At 36.9% G+C, this 15694-nt stretch overlaps 1 protein-coding gene across 1 annotated transcript in view; it reads right to left on the bottom strand.

Annotated features, from left to right (window-relative positions):
* Positions 1-15694, bottom strand: part of LOC131060880 (putative clathrin assembly protein At2g01600) — an 81960-nt gene that overhangs the window by 22629 nt on the left and 43637 nt on the right. Inside the window, exons 4-11 of the mRNA XM_057994298.2 lie at positions 3119-3257; positions 2793-2923; positions 2599-2691; positions 2404-2454; positions 2016-2081; positions 1831-1896; positions 1566-1646; positions 1321-1407 (exon numbers count right to left, since the gene is read on the bottom strand). Of these exons, the coding sequence (XP_057850281.1) occupies positions 1321-1407; positions 1566-1646; positions 1831-1896; positions 2016-2081; positions 2404-2454; positions 2599-2691; positions 2793-2923; positions 3119-3257 (714 nt within the window). The remainder of the gene's footprint in view (positions 1-1320; positions 1408-1565; positions 1647-1830; positions 1897-2015; positions 2082-2403; positions 2455-2598; positions 2692-2792; positions 2924-3118; positions 3258-15694) is intronic.

The raw sequence follows: 15694 nt of genomic DNA, 5'->3' as shown, positions 1-15694 counted from the left end.
AATCTTATTCATCATACATTTGTATTAAGGATATTGGCTTATTCCAACTCTCTTCACATTGCTTGAAACAAGAAACACAATAGAAGCCAAAAACAGAATATTGAAAATATACCAAAAGTTGACACTTGGCGTCTGTGTCCAGAATATTCCAGTGCAACTTGTGCAATATCAATTTTGGCAAATGTAATTGGTGAATGGTCACTTAAAAAGTGGAGGAACACAGAAGATTACCTTTTGAAGGATGTTATAAATCTAATTTAGCCACTAAAACATAGAAGGGAGCAAAGAAGAGCCAAAATGACCAGCACAGAGAGGGGTATGAGAAAAGACAGCATTTTAGTACCATCCAGCAGGAAAGAATGAAACATCATAGAAATGAGAAATTGAAGGCAGGCACTTCAGAGATATCAGGCAATAATGAAAGAACTGGAGAGATTGGACAAGACATGGTAAAAGCCATTTATACTGACTGAACACCACCACCAATTCTGAGAAAGTTTGCATCAGCTTAATATCCCCACAGAAGGACTTGGTGGAGATAATTTTAAAATCCATTCAAAACCTTTGGAAGAGTTCAGGACTCTAACAACATATCTGATGGGGTACAGAATTGTATGCAAACTCATGGTAAATTTTATTGTTCATCAACCATGGGCTTCATGTATATTTCAGTAAATCTGTTTGTTGAGGAGGAAGAACAATGAGTTATATCCTATACTTCAACATCTCTCCTGGCATATCTTGTTACATTGCATTGGATTCCAATTGTAATTAGCAAGATTGTGTTATTGAGACCAATGGGAAAAGAAGAGCCCTGCAAATGGACCTTAAGATAGCTATAGAGGTTCCAAAAGCCATTTTAAATATTTCCATAATCCTGAACAAGCTTTCAGGAACCCTAACTGGCTTTCAAAACGTGCTGGATTGGAGTCTTTCACAGATACCTCAGTTGCCAATTATGGTATGCCTCTTCAACATGTACAATGTTGTATCTTCATAGGACGTGTGCAGTTGCACCATTGTGACAGACTAGATATTTTTTTCCTTTCATGAGTGGTTACAGCAGAGTAGGATGTGAATTCTTAGGATCCCAACTGAAATCCACTTTTGCTAAATTTATTCTTCATGAAGCTTCAGCTACAACTGCAAAAAATTCTCCTAAATATATAAGAGATTCAGCTCAAAACACAAATGTTCAACATGTCAAGTCAAATTTGATTTCATATGACATCAATTAAACAAACCTTTTCAATACATGCATGGTTGAATATCAATAATAATCAAAAAGTGTGAAATCTAAAAGAATTGTTATTTCCTCACCAATTGAAGTGCCTCACTTGCAATAGGAACCACACGAGGGGCATCTCGAATATATTCTTCCATTGTTGCTAGAAATGAGTTTGGCGGCTGCAGCAAAACAAAAAGCAACAAGCATGAAAATTGTTCACTAAAATCAAAATGCATTTATATATCATGGATATTTACAAATCAATGACAAAAGTGTTAGTTTGGAATCTGCTCTCATCCAGTTTTGTGGAAAAAAATGATGCAGCTGGTTGACAGACCTGGCCCAATGTAGGAAACTGGAAATTTCGAGCAAGCTCTAAGCCTTTGCACAGCTCATAAAAGCTAGAAAGACTCTCAGCCTGCAAAACAGAAACTACAAACATCAACAGCGAAGCTTGTAAAATTCATCAACAGCTGGTTAGCATTAGTAAATAACCTATATCTATTCAAGAAAAACATAAATCTCACACACACAACATTAACCAAATAAATATAACAGTTTGGTAAAGTAATAAAACATACTGAAACGGAAAAAACAGATACCTGTTGTCCAGCTCTTCTATAAATATCTAGGGCTTTAATGGCTTCATGTCGTGGCATCTCAAAAAACTACAGTAGCATATAGGTAACAATTAAATATAAAAACAAGAAGATCCAGTGTAAAATAAGGAATGATACATAAAAAGAAAATCCACTGATATATAAGCCTTAAATGCAATCAATTATACCTTGTCCACCAAATTAATAATGCCATCGTTGATAGCACAATATATCTTAAAGCTTTCCTTCAAGACCTGAAGCCAAATGTATGAGAAATTAAAAATCAATACCAACCTACAAGAAAATAAAAATCTATGCCTTGACCTGCTTCCCTTGTGATTACTTTCATCATCAGTTCCATACAAGAGGCCATTCATAACTATGCAGGTTTTCCCAATTTTATATTACTTAAATAATGACAAAAAATTCACAGGACACTACAACTTCTGGTGTATCATCATTTCCATTATACTCTGTTCTGGTGGCCCTGATATCATTTTCTGAAAAAGGATGTCTTTAGCAACCTACAAATTTAGATCCTATTACCATAGCAATAAAGATGTCCTGAGGTCTTACCAATGCCAGAGCATATTGAATAACAAAGTTGCCAGCAGCTGCTCCCTCGGGCTGGGAATAAACATGGGAGAAAGTGAAAATGAAGATAAAAATAGAAATGACCATCACCAAAAAGGATAAAATGAACACGAGAAAGAATACAATAACTATTATATCTAACGAGTTCATAAAGCTCAAATATGATCAAAGGAATACCTGGCAGCCAACAAGGCGGTAGAGTAGCTGTTGCAAGGCAGGCAACTGTTCTAAGAGGCTCTCAGTATCCAAGTCTCGTGTTCTGCTATGACCCTGAAAAGAATGGAAAATTAAAAAAATCAGAAAGTGTATTACAATGAGTAAATTAAATGATTTTCTACATGTAGCACCGTATATTCCATGGCAATGCACACCTTCTCTTGTCCATTTGCTGGCCTTGTTGATAAGCGCTCTGCTTCTACATCATACTTTAAAACTCTGAAGCACTCCAAACGCTCTTCCAAGAATAATGCATATGTGCGAACCCATGCAGAACAGTCCCAAGCTGCAAACAAGAAACAAAAAACATGAAAAAAAAAAAGGATATCAATGGTATAGTACCACAACACAACCTAATGCAATTTTTAACACAGTTAAAAGGGAATCAATTATCAGATAGCATTAAGTACATCTGAGTTACAAGCACAAAAACAAAAGTTTCATGTTGCGAGTAGTATTTATAATTTAAGCCACATCTCACCAATAGGACTTGACTCATCCTTAAAATTGGATAAGCGGAGGATATGTCCTCTGTATAAAAAATTCAAAAGCTCTTCTCTAAATGAAGGATCCCCCTCTCTTAATGTTCTATGGATAACTATCAACGTCTTCAATGCAACCTGCATATAAAATTAAAAAATATAAGACAAATTGCTAAAACAATTGAAAAATAAAGAAAAAAGGCATTTTCTAGACCCTTCTATTATTGACGTTTAACAAATGAAATGCAGGACAATCAATCAATTAAAAACATAAATGAGATGAAATATATCAGAATTTTTTAAGCATATTTGATCCTTTAAAACCCAAGTGGTATACTTAATCTTACATAGAAAGGGCAATCAGTGGAGATGGTTATTTTTTTACACCTACTTTGGCTGTGATTTTTTGTGGGCCATGCAAGCCTTACACCTACAGTGAAATCAAAACTTAGAAAGGGATACACAGCATTAACATCCTTAGAAACATAACATTCTCAACTCAAAAAATCATGGCATCAGATGCAAGATTTGTCTCTTCCATATATTTGCTACCCAGTCATTCCTTTGTGAGTGTGAAGGTTAGGGTCCAGACTTTGGACACAAAGAGTGGAATCAAATTCAGAAGTATAGCTCTTCTGACCAAACAAAATATTTTTGGACAAAGAAGACACTACCACATTCACTCATTTGGATGAATTTGGGTTCATTCACAACTGACTAAATTAATTTTCCATGCTGTTACAATCTTGCACAAATTCCTTGCATGTCATGTTCCTATTCAGGTTGCAACAGGTTTTTCTAATTGGCTTTTCAAAATTCTATACAGTTAGCAAAACATGAATGCAAATATGTATGGTATGCTACAATTTGAATACTGATAGCAATATAGAGAAGCCCTCCTCTAGATTTCTCTATCGATGCCCTTAATTTATAATGAATACCCCTCTGCAACAATTTGAAACTGATATAAAGAAACCCTCTAAATTTCTTTATTGATGTCCTCAATTTATGACATGTACCCTTACAAGAGGTATCCATGAGAAGATTTACAAATATTAGCAAAAGATAACTGGGATAAATCCAATAGATCCTTTGAAACCTCAGCCCCTCCACTATGTTTTAAATTTATTCGTGCCTCTGGAATGGTAGCAATCCAGCCCTAACATAAGCAAGAAGAAGTTAGTTTTCTAAGAGTTCCTTTAGCACAGTTTTGGGCTTGTTCTCAACTTTAGATCGAATTAGATTACCATGTTTTCCATGAAGAGCACACTTGCACACTTTGCCTCCTGGAGCTTGAGCCTATGGATCATTTCATTTACAAATGCCTTGTTTACCATGAGTCTCGTGGGAGATATTGGTGTAGGAGCACCTAGGTCCTAGTTTTCTTGTCTTTACAAATTTTTGGCTTGTACTGACCCTAGCCAAGTCAGTAGTAAATAAGGACTCTAAGAGGGTCCAAGAATGGGTATTTTGTCAATGTAGACCTAGGTGGAGTTCATTTTACCTAGGTTTGTATTTTTGTGTAAATAGTGTGTTTGAGAAGGTTTTTGGACTTTTGGTTGGTCAAAAGTGTCAAATGTTGTCAAAAGCCTTAGAGAGGGTCAAATAGGTCTTAGGCATGTTTGAAATGTCACATGTGATGACTGGACATAGGTCTCTTAGGTTGGAGAGATCAAAAGTGGAAAAAGCACAAAGTTGTAAAAAGTTGTCATGACAACTTTTGTCCTGAATTTGGTTAGCATTGGAGCTAGGGCTTTCCCAACGCCATGGAAGGACTCCACACATGGGAAGGCTATATAAACCCTCTCTTGCACGTTTACCAAGGTTGGTGTACTTGGATTTTGTAAGCAATAATTGAAACACAAGATTTTGGACTGCACTTTTCATTACTCTTGTCAAATTTTGCATTTCTTGAAGGTTTAATGGATTGAATCCATGAATCCAATGATGGATTGAAGTTTGGTAGTGTGTTGCAAGGTAGTACTTTCAATTTCAAGCTTTGTACATAACATTTACTACTGTTTTGGTGTTTTGTTTCACAAGTAGCCAATTTTGGCTTGTAATTAGCAGTTTTTGCTAAAATGGGTGCCCCATAAAATCCCACCGTGTGTTCATCACGGCCTGTTGGGAAATGGTAGGCAACCCATTGTACAGTGTACATATGGAAGGAGGAGGTCTGAAAGTGTCATTTGATATTTTTAGCATCTTGCCCTAGGTGAGTCCAAGAGCAACTTGGCTAGAGAAGGCAAGATGAAAAGATAGCACAAATTGTAGGGGTGAATGTAAATGAAAGTCCCAAGCTTTTGGGAAGTTGTAATAGGATTATACAGATTTGTTTGTGTAGGAGGAAGCCTCAAGAGTTCCATTTGAAGGTCCAAAAACAAGTTTTACTTGCTGCTGCCAGTCAAGTGCCTAGAAGCCCTTGAAACTCTCATTTTGGGGTTTGTGTATGCAAAGAAGGGTTGGAAGCTTAAAACCACTGAAATCCCTTGGAGTTGAGTGATTCATTGAAGAAAATCCACTCTTGTTTGGAGGTCCTTTGGGCGGTCTTAGCACAAGACCTCAAAACCGGTTCTAGGAGGCCTAATTGGAGCTATTTCCCTTGTAGCCCTTTTCTAGACCAATTTTTGAAATCCAGAAGAAACCTTTGGATTGCAAACCACAAATGGACCTTAAAACCATCTAAAAACATGAGAAGAACCCTCTACACCTCTGCAACATTTCAAGACCTTTGGAGGGCAGTTTGATGAATTTGAGCCAAGAAGCCATCATGGAGCATATGGGGAACATAGTGAATTGGTAGGGTTCCTAGCAAGGACACTTGAAACAAACACCTTGGAGTGAGTAAGAGCCAAGCCCTAGAAGAGATTGAGAAGGACTTGTAGGTCTAGAAAACAACTAGGCCTGGTGAGTTGGTGGAATTGAGCAACATCAACTTAGTGAAGTGTTGAGCAGGCTAGGCGAACCCTATCAGATATCACTGCCTATTAAAACATTCATGGTTCATTAACATCTTTCCTTCAATATAAAAACCAAACATATTTGGATTTGTTTATCCATGATATGTAACAACTTAAAAAATAGACTTGTCTCGAGATCATCTCACACACCTGACTCCATGTTTATCACCTCCTACTTTGAGGCTAATGATGGCCCAAGATGCAAGGGACCCAGTAACCAAATCATAGATATGAATTAAATCAGATAACACACTTTTCAGCATCACATACAAGGTCAGTCAGAAAGCATATATATCACAGTTTACAGGAAGAAGAATTATCAGAAAGCATACATATTAGCTTCACAAAAATGTTTGTAGAGTGGTTTTTTGATATGGTTTTTAGTTTTGAGCATTACACTTGTTTCATTATGCTCTATTTCTTTAGATTTTTTTATTACGTTTCCTTACACTGTTAAAGATGCATGATCCATGATCTCCCAACTTTGTGCAATAGAATTCTCTAGAACAAGAAATGTAACTGTTATACTTGCGAAAAAGAAAATAACAGTACTTAAGAAGAGTAAATATTGCTCAAAACATAAAAATTACAATGCTGGATATGAAAGGAATTTGCCACGAACACTTGGAGATTTAGTACTGGAAACACCCTAAAGGAAAATAACAATTTGGTAGCAGCAAGCAAATACTTGAATGCCAAAGTTGGTTTCATCTTGTGGACAAAACTGTGAATTTTCTTCTGCTGGTCATTAATTGGATACTTCATAGTTCATAGCAATCATTCTTAGCCTTCTTCAAATCCTCATACCTCCCTTTATAGAAAGGCTGTTAATCCTACTAAATTTTAATGAGACAATAAGTGGGGAAGAGTTTTCCACTTTCTCCTTGGAGTACCACCTTGTTTGCTTGTTTCAACATTTAGCCTTCAAGACTCTATAACACCACCAAAGGTCTCCCTTGTCTTCCATTGCAGCATTACATTCTTTGAAAGTTTTTCCTTCCTCATCCAACATCAAAGGCTCAAAATGTAATGCCCCCTTTTGAGAATTACCCTAAATTTTGCCCTAGAATCACAAATTTAATAAAATCAAGGAACATAATATAGTTAGAGATATAACTTTACCCAAAGAATGTAAAAGCAAGATAGATCCTGGTTGAGGTTTTGCAATCATGTTAGATAATTATGGAAGATACAATTCATAAAATCAATTATTACTACTAGGGTTAAAGAACATGTATTCAATCATCTTAATAATATAATATATACAATTCATTGTTTGGGTTCAACCATAAGGAAACATGGTAGGGTGCCTAAAGCGACCCTCACACTAGGCCCAAGAGCAGATATACCATCCCTCTTGGCCTCACGTGGCCTTCCGCCATCCATCCTTCATGAGGTGGTGTACCTAGTAAGGAAGCTTGTACCTGGCAACCTGCCCTCCCTATTCATGCCACCTTATTCGCCTTCCTATGATTGAGACTCCTTTGAATCCATTCCCACAATCAACCATTGTAGAGGTTGGAGGGGAAACTACAATAGGGTGCCTGACGCATCCATCCCATCTTAGCCCAAGGGTGCAGAGCATCCTTCCCATATAAGCCCAAGGGAGTGGAGCATCCAACCAAGACAACTCGATCCCTTGGCCCACAAGTGGCAGTAACATCCAACAGAGACAATTCCATCCCTTGGAGTGGTGTACTTCGAAGAGGACCTCATACCAGTTTCTCCCTCCTAGTATTTCCTCCCTCACCTCATCATGATTGATTGATGCAATTTGATGAATAGAATAGAAATCTAGTTATTTGACATTATTACTTTTATCTAACTTATAAGATGTTATGTATCAAATATATTACTTGTTGTATACACAGTATTGCCTATATTAGTATACTAGGTTGCAAGGTTCGCCCCCTGACCCCCTGGTACCGGTCCAGTCCGATCCTAATCTGGGGTCTTGGTCCAGTCCACCTGTGATCCGGACAAGGTGCGTGATTCACAGGCCTGATTCGGACCAAGTCGAACCCAAGCAGACCAAGGCGGACCCAGGTCGAACCCAAGCGACCGGCAGCCCAAAAACGAACTGCTTTTTGCAAAAAAAAAAAAAAAAAATTCAAATCTGCCACTTAAAAAAATAATATAAAACCCTAGAAGTGAGTTTTAAAAAATAAGCTTGGCTCATTTCTCCTCATTCGTGTTGCAAACAACAATTTTTTGCTAGCAAGTTGAAGAAAGGGTGAACAAAGTTTGGCTTCCAAAATCAAATACGAGTAGTTGAAGACTGATTTTTGAAGATTCAACAAGTGTTGCAGCATCATTTCCACACATTTACAAGCTCCCATTGGCTGAAAGAGGTTGGTTTTTTAACATTTTTTTCAACTATTTTTGTTTCACAAATTGTTAAACATGAAACATTAATTGTTTTTCATTATTTTGTTTTTGTTTTGAATGTGTTCATATTATTTCTTGCCATAGGAACTAGAATGGCATCTACATCTTCCTCCATTGGCACAAATGAACAATCAATATCAAAACAAAGCAATGATCCAAATTATCCCCTATGGAAGTCTGTAGACATTATAAGACCGCTTCCAAGGGGTGGGGGATTCCGTTGGAGATGCCAAGGATGTGGTGTAGAACATGATAGATCATATTTTCAGGTGGTAGGCTATTTGTGTGGAATACTAGGAAGAGGCATCAAAAAATGCCCCAGAAAAGATGGTAAACCTATACCAGATGAGACGGTGATGAAATATATTAGGGAGCATGAGGCAATAGAAGAGAGAGAAGCCCGTAGATTGAATCAAACCGCACCAAAAAAAACAAAGGGAATGCAACCGCCATCTAATCCCAATGTTGTAGTTCAAAACCACCCCTTCTTTTCCACAGCTGAACCTCAAAGTGAAGCACCCTTGACACGCAAAAGAACAAAGGGGCGTTTAGAAACCGCATTTCAAAATGAGAGAAGACATTGCCGACCAAGATGTAGCAAGGTGCATATATGCAAATGGGTTGGCTTTCAATGTTGTCAGTTCCTCATATTGGAAGCAAATGTTGAGAAGTATTAATGAAGTTCCAAGAGGGTATAAGGGCCCAAGTTATGAGAAAGTGCGTGGAACCTTTTTGGAAAGAGAGGTGAAGGGGGTTGAAGATGCATTGAAACCCATAAGGGATTCAAGGGCTGAGACAGGTGTATCAATTGTTTCAGATGGGTGGAAAGACTCTAAAAATCATCCCTTGATCAATGTCAAAGCAGTGTCGCCTAAAGGGGCAATGTTTTTGAAAGTTGTGGACTATGAGGGCCAAATAAAAAATGGCCAATTTATTGCAGATATTCTCATCTCCGCCATTGAGTCAGTGGAACCCCACAATGTTGTCCAAGTCATAACGAACAACGCAAAAAATTGTAGAGCTTCTGGTTTGTTGGTTGAGGAACGCTATGATCACATAATTTGGACACCTTGTGCGGTCCATTCACTCAATCTTATGCTACAAAAGATTGGGAATAAAATTAAATGGATCAAAGATGTGTATGCAGAGGGTAAGGACATCCAAATGTTCATCACAAACCACCACATGTCTCAAGGGATTTTTAGATCCTTTTTGAATTTGGAGCTATTGAAAGTAAGTGAAATAGTAATTTAATTTTACAATTTTTGATTTTTTAAATTTTCAATGTTCATAATATCATTGTGTAAGCTATATTGTGTATTCTTCTTTAAAGTTTGGCTTTATTTTTTAATCAATTTGGCATTAATTTGTGTTATAGGTTGTTGAGACGTGTTTTGAATAAAACACAATCATCTTGAGACAACTTGTGAAAGTTAAGGTGGCACTTTGCAATATAGTGATCAGCACAAATTGGACTATATGGAAGCAGGGTAGCAGTGAGAGGGCAGCAAAAATTAGTGAACGTATATTGAATGAGTCATGGTGGGATCTTGTGACATATATCTTTAGTTTCACTGAGCCCATTATGAGCATGATTCGATATCGACATGGATAGGCCTTGCATTGGTGTGATTTATGATGGCATTGACTCGATGCTTGAAAAAATGAAGTGCATTATAAATGCAAGAGAGAATGACCCCAAGGAGAAATTCTTCAAACAAGTGGAAGCAATTGTTGTAGAAAGGTGAAATAAGATGACCACTCCTTTGCATCTTCTTGCCTATGCCTTGACACCAAAGTACTATAGCAATGAATTTCTTGCTAAACTAGGAAGGATTGCACCATGGAAAGATCTAGAAGTGTATGATGGGTACAAAGCATCATTCCTTAGACTCTATCTTGATGATGATTTGCAAGATATTATTACAAATGAGTTCATAGAATTTGCAAATGGAAATGGTCTAAGTGTTGATGCTCTTTGTCATAGATCCAAGAAGGATGCTCATAGTTGGTGGTACTTCCATGGCACATGCTTCCAAAAACCTACAATCCCTCACGGTCAAAGTTTTATCACAAGTAAGTTTAATTAATTAAAATTTATCACAAGTTTATTTATAGTTTACTTTGTCTTCAAAGGTTGCTAGTAATTTTTAATTTTTATTTTTATAAATTTATAACTTTAATTGTTTACTTTGTCTTCATAGGTTGCTAGATCATCAGCTTCAAAAAGAAGTTTGAGCACATACTCTTTCATCCACTCAGTAAAGCGCAAAAGATTGCAATCAAAAGGAGCAGAGAATTTAGTATATATGCATTCCAACCTACGTCTTCTTTCACACAAGCAACGTGACTACAACCAAGGGGAAACAAAGATGTGGGATATATAGCCAGAGCATCCTAATTTGGATGCTTCCGCTTCTCAGCTTGTTGCATTTGATGACTCAGATAGCAAGCAAACTTATAGTGCAAGTGCAAGTGCAAGTGGCATTGGCATTGGCATTGGTTCATCTAATGTCAATGTCAATGATGATGAGGAGGAGGATGAGGAGAATGAGGATGATGAATTAGAGAATCCATTTGATGATTAAACTTTAAATTGTTGAAAGTTGAAACAATGATACTTGAATATTGTCATTTTGATATTAAACTTGATGTATATGATGCTATTATGGTATGATCATGATGCTGTGATTACAAGTTTATGTTGGTTTTGTTGTTTATAAGATGCTATGTGACATGCTAATCTTAATTTATGCTTATAGGCTGCATATATATATATACACTAACCAACCCAAACGAACCCAAACCCCTTTTCAAAATTTTGCCGTACCAGCATACTGGTTCTTCAAACCCGAACCGGTGCCCGAATCCGAACTAGCAACTTAGTTAGCATATGAAGAATTATGCATTAAAACATTATCATGCTGCATACATCAAGCATATTAAATGTATATCCCTGCATACCACAAAGGAATAAGAATGCTACTGCCTGGAATAAATAATAACTTCTGATAGCTGATATATTAGGAATGAATTTGCAATCGATGCTTGTTAAATTCCTTTCCTTGGTTCATGCAGATTATATGTATTTGAATTTCTGATCTGATTCCTTGTTCTTCCTCTCTTTTTTCTATCTTTCTATTTCCTGAATTTAGATCTCAGATTCTTCTTGCTGTTCTTATTCTGCTCTTAAACTCCCCTTATTCTGTTCTTATTCTGCCCTAATTCTATTCTTATTCCGCTCTGCCCTGCTCTAACTCGAAATGATTTTTATTGTATTCCCTTCCTATGCGATGCCCTTCAAGTGGGGTTTGAACTCTCTTTTATATCTTCAATTTGGGGAGAGATACACCCAATGCCTTTTCATCATACCTTCTGCCTTTTTACTTATTCGACCTAATTAAATAAATTGTTATGTAATTAATGTCGGTCGGCCTTATCTGCTGATGATTAATTCTTGGTCAGCCCTCAATTAATTCTTTAATTATCCCTTGGCGCTATTTATTATTTTATATTAGGTTGGCTCTAGCTATTTTCCAAGTTTTCATACTGCAATATATATATATATATATATATATATATATATATATTAGGGCAGTGATAATTATAAGACTGCAACTTCTATTTATTAATCTCTGCTAACCCTAGTTTGGTGGGGCATGACAGTCCACCCCTCCCCAGATTGCTTGTCCTCCAGCAATGGAGATAGTATTCAACATGATTCCCAAAACGGCTGTGGACTTTGCACCTTTTTGCTTTTTGAAGATCTATCTCATAATTCAATTCCGCTGCGCTACTCTAATATTATCTAGAGTTGCAAGTTTGACCAAGATATTATTAAAAATATATTATTATATTTTTTCTATAATGGTCATCTTAGTTGTCGTCTTAGTTGTCTTTTTTTAGTTCGTTTAGTGTAACTATTGCTTCTTTTATTAGAAGGCATAGTTATCTTTTTAGTTTTTAGCTTTTTAAGCGTATTTAACTTTTTAGCTTCAGTTTGAAGCTTCTGTTAAATAGTTTTTTCTTTTTAGAACACCGTCTTGTAATCTCTATTTAAGGAGCCTTCATCTCCTTTGTTAATACATCGATTATTTGAGCAATTAATTTTTCAAGGTATTAGAACAGTTGATGAGATTTATCTGAATTTGGCAAAAAAAATTATTAAAAAATTTGTAAGCCTCTACTAGAATTATTTCCAAAAATTATTTTAAGTGATTTTTTTGGGAATAAAATCATTAGTGCCTTTTTTGAAGGGCCCGTTGAAGGAGGGTTTCTAGGAATTGCGAGCTAGGGTTTTTCTGATAACTAAAGTCTCTAGTTTTTGTTTTTCAACTAGAGAGGGTTTCATTTTTGGTGGTTGCATGGAAGAATTTCGAGGATTTTCATCTTATTTTCCCTGCGTCTGCAAGGGTTTTCGGCAATTTTCTGGTTGGATTTTCTACTGGACGGATTTTTCTTTTGCAAGTCGGTTCTCTCTGCAAATCGAAGGTTTTTGTTTGTGTTCACGTTTGTTGGCAGCTCGTGGGCGTCGGTTTTCTTTCTAAAGGCGCTATTCTGGAGATTCGATCGTGTTTTGTCTCTTTCCGCACGATTTGAGGTTGTGTTTTGCGACGCAATCTGATTTATTGAGTTTATGTAGAGGTTTTTTGATGGATTTCGCGTTTTTTTTTCTCTACTCGGGCCTATTTATTCCACGTTGGGGTCTCCCGCAATCGCGCGATTCTCTTTTTTTCCCAGCCACGTCGGGTCTATGTTACTAGTGCACAACGACTTTCTACCGCAGGTTACAGTTTGCGACAAGTTTTATGGAGAAATTTATTTCACCTGTCCATAAAAAAGCTAAAAGATGAAAGAATAATGTTGAAATCAAATCCAAAGAGACTTCAGAAAGAAAGAAATTATGTTAATGTCAACAGATGACCAAAAGTAGGTCAATGGAACTCATGAGGTCAATGGAAATTATTTTGGGTTTTCACAATTTTTTTCCTCAAAAATTATTTGTGCATTTTCACGATTTTTTCCTCAAAAATTGTTTCTCTGTGGGGTTGATTATCATCTATAATTTGCGAAGTTCGCGTGGGATTTCGGTTATCTAGATTTTACCCTTTTTTCCCACAAAAATCATGATTTGTTGCAATCTGTGTTGGGTCACACCAGAAGTTGTTGGGGCGAACATCTGCAACCATGGTATCTTGCAATTTGTTTTGGAATTGCTGGAGCAAATAATGCTCAATGCTCATGTGCAAAAAAATTTGCGGCTTTTGACAAAATCGTGTTTGTTGCTCATTGGGGGGTTTGCTGATTTTTCCTCAAAATTGTGGTTTCGGGTTGAGTAATTCGTGTGTGACAGTTCTATAATTCGCGTGTGAGGATTACATCAAGTTGGACAGCTTCTGATCTTGGAGATCAAAACTTTGCAAATCCTGGGAGGGTCTCCGCAACAGTAGAGTGTTCTGAGGAGAAGGGGCAGCCTTCTTTGCATTTGAGATCAAAAGACCTACAGTGTCTTCTGTTGGGTATTGAGTACGATGACCATTAGGGAGGGTATTAAAATAATATTATATTTATTCTATAATGGTCATCTTAGTTGTCGTCTTAGTTGTCTTTTGTTAGTTCATCTAGTGTAACTACTACTTCTTTTATTAGAAGACATAGTTGGCTTTTTAAGCGTATTTAGCTTTTTAGCTTCAGTTTGAAGCTTCAATTAAACGGTTTGTTCTTTTTAGAACACCATCTTGTAATCTCTATTTAAGGAGCCTTCATCTCCTTTGTTAATACATCAATTATTTGAGCAATTAATTTTTCAGAGATGTCTTAACTTCCAGTGAGGTATGTTAGGAAGAGGACTCTTTTGTATATTAAGATGAGAATTAAAAGCATGACACACATCTATAATCTTGATTGTGTTGTTTTCTATTAACGTTTGTCTTCGTGAATGTCTTGGTTTGCAAAATCTATAAGTTTATGTTTGAGTTTGTCACTTGGGATGATAGGATCCTTATGTGTATTGTCTTCATGATCTTAGGAATTTTTGTTGCACAAGTTCTTGTCATGCCCCCGTCATAGACCAAACCCTAGTCGCTGCAATTAACAACCCGAGCCATAGATATATATATAGTTAAGTCTGGGTGATCCAATAAATACAAAAGGCCGACCATACCAATAGGAATTAAACGGCAGCAACTTATTAAAAGGGTTGACCACGACTGGAAGAAATAAAATAGCAATTTATTTTAAATACTAAATATTGTCATCTGAGTTTTATTAGAGAAGGCCAACTAAGACTAACACCTAGACAGCGGTTATCAAATAAGCATAGGGCACCGCATCATTATTAAGGAGTGTGACTCATTATGAAGAGGTGTGACTTTTTATAAAGAGATAGGAAGGTAGATATTGTTGTTGTGTAGCTAGGTCGGATCCCTTCTAGAGCCGACCTAGTGCACAAAATGCCAAGTGGCCTATCGGCCTTGGCATTTGGATATCTCAATTGTATGAGTCTAATTTGGGGCAGGCCCTATTTGGGCGAGCCACTTGTATGTAACTTGTGATTAAGTTAAATGTATCTTGCAACTAAGGGAGACTCATATGTAACTTGTAATATATAGGTCTGACCCTATCCTTGGCACCAAAAGTATATGGCCGACATGAGGTCTATTAGGATGTATTGATTCATATATATGCATCAATAGAAATGAATTCAATAACATGAAGGACATGTAGTGTGCTCAGGGGTGACGATAAGAGCTTATCGTCTATGGTTGGGAAGGCAACCGATCTGATGTTTGCCTGTGGTTAACGAGCACTACCATAAAATCAACATGGTATTAGAGGCAAGGTTCAAAGTAATCCGATAAGATTCATTTAAGCATTCTAGAGGAGTGTGTCATTCAATGTGATGAAAAGGAAGAAAGGCAAAATATAATTCAAAATCGACGAAACCCTTGAGCTAACTGCTTTGATGCAACCCCAGAGTCATTTTGGTCGAGTTCAATCACCTATCTCTGCAACCAGTGGCGTTACACCCTGCAATTGAAGGCATCGAAGTCTATCAAAAGAGAATCGAGGGCACTTGAATTGGGCGAGCTGCTTTTATCACCACATCCCTACCTTCTTCCTCAGTCTGAACCAGTCATATACAACGGGTGGTAGTTGCAGTCTGAGGGCGGCACCTATGAATTAGGAGTCGGAATGTATAGGAATTATCATGGCCGGTAAGGGGTC

This window comes from Cryptomeria japonica, chromosome 5 (assembly GCF_030272615.1).
Source record: "Cryptomeria japonica chromosome 5, Sugi_1.0, whole genome shotgun sequence".
Classification (NCBI taxonomy): Eukaryota; Viridiplantae; Streptophyta; class Pinopsida; order Cupressales; family Cupressaceae; genus Cryptomeria; species Cryptomeria japonica.
Note: the sequence above shows the minus strand (reverse complement) of the source record. Positions and strands in the feature narration are given on the sequence as shown.